This window comes from Capsicum annuum, chromosome 6 (assembly GCF_002878395.1).
Source record: "Capsicum annuum cultivar UCD-10X-F1 chromosome 6, UCD10Xv1.1, whole genome shotgun sequence".
Taxonomy (NCBI): Eukaryota; Viridiplantae; Streptophyta; class Magnoliopsida; order Solanales; family Solanaceae; genus Capsicum; species Capsicum annuum.
The window spans coordinates 28,745,796-28,751,433 of record NC_061116.1 but is presented as its reverse complement, the minus strand read 5'-3'; the positions used below and the strand labels follow the sequence as shown (position 1 = coordinate 28,751,433).

At 41.2% G+C, this 5,638-nt stretch overlaps 1 protein-coding gene across 1 annotated transcript; it reads right to left on the bottom strand.

Moving 5' to 3' along the window:
* Positions 1 to 3,401: 3,401 nt before the first annotated feature.
* On the bottom strand, positions 3,402 to 4,105 carry LOC107874418. The gene is made up of 2 exons (XM_047414349.1): positions 3,869 to 4,105; positions 3,402 to 3,797 (listed from the first exon to the last, which is right to left on the bottom strand). The coding sequence occupies exons 1-2, from the start codon at positions 4,103 to 4,105 to the stop codon at positions 3,402 to 3,404; spliced, it is 633 nt and encodes a 210-aa protein (XP_047270305.1).
* Positions 4,106 to 5,638: the final 1,533 nt, after the last annotated feature.

The following is a 5,638-nucleotide window of genomic DNA, read 5'->3' as shown; positions in this document are numbered from 1 at the left end:
ATATATATATATATATATATATATATATATATATATATAGTATTTTCCTAGAATAGAGTTTGCCAAATCAAATCAAGGAATATCAATGCATGAAAGAAAATATACTCTCGAGATGATCTCTGAACTTGGACTTGGAGCTAAAAAAACAACTATTATTCCTATAGATACAAATGTGAAACTCACTATTAGAGAATATGATGAGCATCTAGACAAAAATTTTGTTGAAGATCCAGTGTTATTAGATAAAGGTTCATATCAGAGACTTATAGGTAAGTTGCTTTATCTAACTATCACTAGACCAGATATAACTTATAGTGTACAAACCTTAAGTCAATACTTTCAAGAACCTAAAAAGTATCGTATGGATGCTGCAATAAGAATAGTGAAATATGTAAAGAATCAGCCTAGACATAGGATTCTTATTTTAAGCAGGCTATTCAGAACATAACTACATATTATGGTGCATATTGGGTTGCTTGTGCTCATACTAGGAAATCGGTAAGAGACAGACAAACACCATTATGGATGAAGGACTTCACTTCCTTGAGTCTACATGATACACCATATGCTATCTCAAATTATGTTTCTTATGACAAACTTTCTTCTAAATATCAATCATTCTTATCTTTTTTTTTTTTTTTTCTGTTATTGAACCTAGGACTTATGCTGAAGCCAAAGAGGATCCTAGTTGGATTGAAGCTATGAGGGCAAAAATACAAGCTCTTCAAGAGAATCATATTTGGAATATTTTAACATTTCCACCTGATAAAAAGGCAATAGGTTACAGATGGGTTTATAAAGTTAAGTACAAAGCGTCAAAAGAAATAAAGAGGTTTAAGGCTAGTTTGATTACAAAAGGATATAGCCAATAAGAAGGCATTGATTATAAGGAAATACTTTTTCCTAACAATGCTTGCAATTGCTGCTTCAAAGCACTGGCACATTAATCAAATGAATATGTACAATGTTTGATTACTTGGCTTGGTTATTTGGTTTATCGGAAGAATTACAACAACAACAAACCCAGTGTATTCCTACAAAGTAGAGTCTGGGGAGGGTAGAATGTATGCAGTCCATACCGCTACCTCCAAAGAAATAGAAAAGATGTTTTCGATAGACCCCCGGCTTAAAATAGAGAGTAGTAAGCAAGAGTGTAATACACCATTAAGCATGGTGGGTGGCATAACATAAAAGAAATAAGACATACTAAAAATAAAATAGAAATCAGAGCAATATGAAATAAGATAAATAAGCGCAATATGAAATAAGAGATAAGAAATATGACATCCAGAAAGTACGATCCCCACCTATGGAAACAATCCTGGGATTACTAACCCAGCTATACATGAGCTCTTCTACTACTAGCTACAACCCACGCACGCGACCTAGCCTTCTACCCTTATTCGCGACCTCCACACCTTCCTATCTAGGGTCATGTCCTCAGTAAGCTGTAGCTGCTCCATATCATGTCTAATCACTTCCATCCAGTACTTCTTCGGCCTACCTTTCCTCCTCCAAAAGTCATCCCATACTAGCCTCTCACACCTACAAAGTGGGGCATCCATACCCCTCCTCATCACATGCCCAAACCATCTCAGCCTTCCTTCCCGCATCTTGTCCTCCACCAAAGGCACTCTCACTTTCTCCCAGACTATCTCATTCCGAAATATATCCCCTGTAGTAAGTTCACACATCCAACGCAACATTCTTATTTCTGTCACCTTCAATTTTTGAATGTAGGAGTTCTTGACTGGCCAACACTCTGCTCCATATAACATAGCTGGACGGACTGCCACTTTATAAAATTTGCCTTTAAGCTTAAGTGACACCTTCTTATCACACAACACACCCGAGGCGAGCCTCCATTTCATCCAACCTGCTCCAATACGGTTAGAGATATCCTCATAAATCTCGCCATTCCCTTGAATCATAAACCCAAGATACTTAAAACTATCCTTCTTACAAGCATCTTGGGAATCCAGCCTCACCACCACATCGTCCTCTTGCCTCAAGTCGCTAAACTTTCATTCCATATAATCTGTCTTGAACCTACTCAACCTGAACCCCTTGGACTCCAAGGTTTTCCTCCAAACCTCCAAATTTTCATTCACACCCCATCTAGTCTCATCAATCAACACTACATCATTCGCAAACAACATACACCATGACACCTCCTCTTGAATACGTCGCGTCAACACATCCATCACCAACGTAAATAGGAATGGGCTAAGATTTGAACCCTGATGCAACCCTGTCTCGACTGAAAAATATTCTGATCCCCCTACCGCCGTTCTCACCCGAGTCTTTCATCCATCGTACATGTCCTTAATAGCTCTGATGTACACCACTGGACCCCTGTTGCCTCTAAGCATCTCCAAAGAACCTCCCTAGAGACTTTGTCATAAGCCTTCTCCAAGTCGATGAACACCATGTACAAATCCTTCTTTCTTTCCCTATACTGTTCTACTAATCTCCTCACCAGGTGTGTTGTCTCTATCGTCGAGCGATCGGGCATAAAACTAAACTGATTCTCTGAAATGGATACGATCTTCCTTAATCTCCGTTCCATCACCCTCTCCTAAATATTCATAGTATGACTCAGCAGCTTGATACCTCTATAGTTGGTGCAACTCTGAATGTCCCCCTTATTTTTGTATAAAGGAATCATCGTACTCCACCTCCAAGCTTCAGGCATCCTCGCCGTCTTGAAAATGCCGTTAAATAAATCAGTTAACCACTTTAACCCTGCCCTACCTAAAAACTTCCAAAAATCTATCGAAATCTCATCAGGCCCCGTCGCCCTTCCCCTCCACATCGTACAAATAGCTTCCCTGACCTCCTCAACCTTAAAGCGCCTACAAGAATTGAAATCACATCTCTCCTTCGAGTGTTCTAGATCACCTAACTCAATTGTCTCTGTCCCCTTGCTCGTTCAAAAGCCTATGGAAATACTCCCTCCATCTCTTCTTAATATGGGCATCCTCCACTGAAACTCTATCATCCTCCCCCTTAATGTACATCACTTGGTCGAGGTCCCGACCCTTCTACTCCTTAGCCTTATCAAGCTTATACAACCTCTTTTCCCCACCTTTCTCCTCTAACCCCATATACAAGCTCTCAAACGCTGTTGACTTTGCTGCAGTAACTGCAAGATTAGCCTCCTTCTTTGCTAATTTGTAGACCTCCTAATTTATCCTCTTCTTCTCTGCATCTTTACTCTCAAACAGCCTAACATATGCCCCTTTCTTAATCTTCACTTTCTTCTTAACATCTTCATTCCACCACCAGTCCCTCTTATGTCATCCTTTTCGACCCCTCGAAATACCCAACACTTCTCTAGCAGTCTCCGTGATACAACTGGCAGCCTTATCCCACATGGCATCCACGTCTCCCCTACAATCCTACACCCCTAAAACTGTCAATTTCTCTTCTATCTTCAGCGCACTATCTGGCGTCAAGCCACCCCATCTAATTGTAGGCCGACCCTCCTCGACCTTTCTCTTCTTGCTCTTTTTCATAAATAAGTCCATCACCAGAAGCCTGTGCTTAGTCGAAAGATGCTCACTCGGAATGACTTTACAATCCTTACGTAAAACCCTATCCCCCATCCTTAGCAGCATAAAGTCAATCTGAGTCTTGGCTATCGCACTTTGAAAGGTAATCAGGTGATTCTCCTTCTTCAAAAAACTTGGATTCACCACTACCAACCCCAAAGCCTTTACAAAATCCAACAAAGCTGCTCTCTCTTCATTCCTATCACCAAAACCAAAACCTCTATGCATATCATCATAACCTCCCTGCACAACCCCAATGTGCCATTGAAGTCCCCTGCTACAACAATCTTCTTCGAGCTAGGCACGCCTCTTACCACCTCGTCCAAAGCCTCCCGAAACCCCACTTTCACCTTCTCCCCCAAGCCCACCTGCGGAGCATAAACACTATACACATGCTGCGTAAACCCCCCAATGACCAACTTGATCATCATCAACCTATCACAGACCCTCTTTACATCCATCACTTGCGCTCTAAGCTCCTCATCTACTAAGATCCCCATACTATTTAGATGCCTGTCACTCCCTGAGTACCACAACTTATACCCATCCATATCCCTAGCTTTAGGCCCTACCGACTTAGTCTCTTGAACACACGCAATATTAATCTTCCTACTCTTAAGAATCTTCACCAGCTCTATGGACTTACACTGAAGGGTCCCTATATTCCAAGATCCTACCCTCAACCTATCTACTTTCGCCTCTTTCCTCTCACCTATCTCTACCACCACTCACCGCCCCGGCCTTAATACCTGACCTAGACCCCACACCTACCCCTGAACGCCTCTCTTCACCCCCACGCAAAGTCGTACCCAACCCCAAACCCCTCAGAACACACGTAGTCTTCTGAACATATGTAATATTAATCTTCCTCCTTTTAATAATCTTCACTGTCTCTATGGACTTACCCTGAAGGGTCCCTATATTCCAAGACCCTACCCTCAACTTATCTACTCTTGCCTCTCACCTATCTCTACCACCACTCACCGCCCTAACCCTAACACCTGACCTAGACCCCACACCTATTCTTGACTTTCTCTCTTCACCCCCACACAAAGCTGACCCCAACCTAACCCCCTCAGATATTACCCTGTTCTACCATCAACCCCTACTACCACCACTTAAGGCTAAAACCAAGCCCAAACAAAGCCCCAAGCCAATAGACAAGTAGATAACAAAAACAAAGCACCAATAGAAAAGCAAAAAAGGAAAAGGAAGAAAGCAGTAAAGAAATAGTATTTAGTCACAAAAACACCTGATCCGGCCTAGAAGCTATAACAACACACAGATATCCACCAACAAGCTACAACAAACCAATACAAACTATACTCACAAGAAAATAAAACAATACACACGAAATGATAAAATAATAACTAGTAAAAGTATGTAAATATTAAAGCTTAGATGTCACCAGGGTACTCCTGCGTGCTGATGGTATCGTCAATTTTGCTTTCTGAGTTATTTTCTAAAAATAGCATCACCAGAAAGCTACCGTCGAAGCACCGCCGACTGTCGCTAGATCTGGAGCTTCAACTGGGCATGATTGATTCTGTGTTCTGGGGACCATCACTAGAGTCATGCCAGTGAAAACCCTAGTCTTGCCGACTATAACAGCAGCAGATGGCCAAAAAGAGGGAGAGAGAGAGGAAAGTCGCTCTGGAGAGCTAGGGAGAGAGAGAGAGAAGGATCTCGAGAGAGAAAGACAAGGAGTGTAGACTTACCTATTACTGGCGCCAGCGCCAACTGCTTGATCAGAGAAGAAGGACATTTGGTGAAACGTTATTGTAACGTTAGTGAAGAGAGAGATAAGAGCGTTCCAAGTTCTAAATGGGATAATTTTCCTAATGATCCTTAGATTAAGAAATCAAATATTAGAAATCGTAGTTGATGTATTCAAATGAAAAATTTGTCAACTTCAATGTTCGTTGATGAATTCAGCCTTATAACATTATAGTATCGTTTATCAGAAGAATTGCAAGTCAAAATATCATTTTCAGTTAATATTTTTAGTGACAGCAAATAAGCTTTGCAAATAGCAGCCAATCCAGTATTTCATGAAAGGACAAAACACATTGAGATTTATGTTA

Bases quoted from the DNA above. Each gene is read 5' to 3' on its own strand.
- LOC107874418 (XM_047414349.1), bottom strand. From the start codon at position 4,105: ATGGATGGGTATAAGTTGTGGTACTCAGGGAGTGACAGGCATCTAAAT. The intron at 3,798-3,868 runs GTAAGAGGCGTG...GGGGTTGTGCAG, and splicing joins GGGAGGCTTTGGACGAGGTG to GGAGGTTATGATGATATGCA.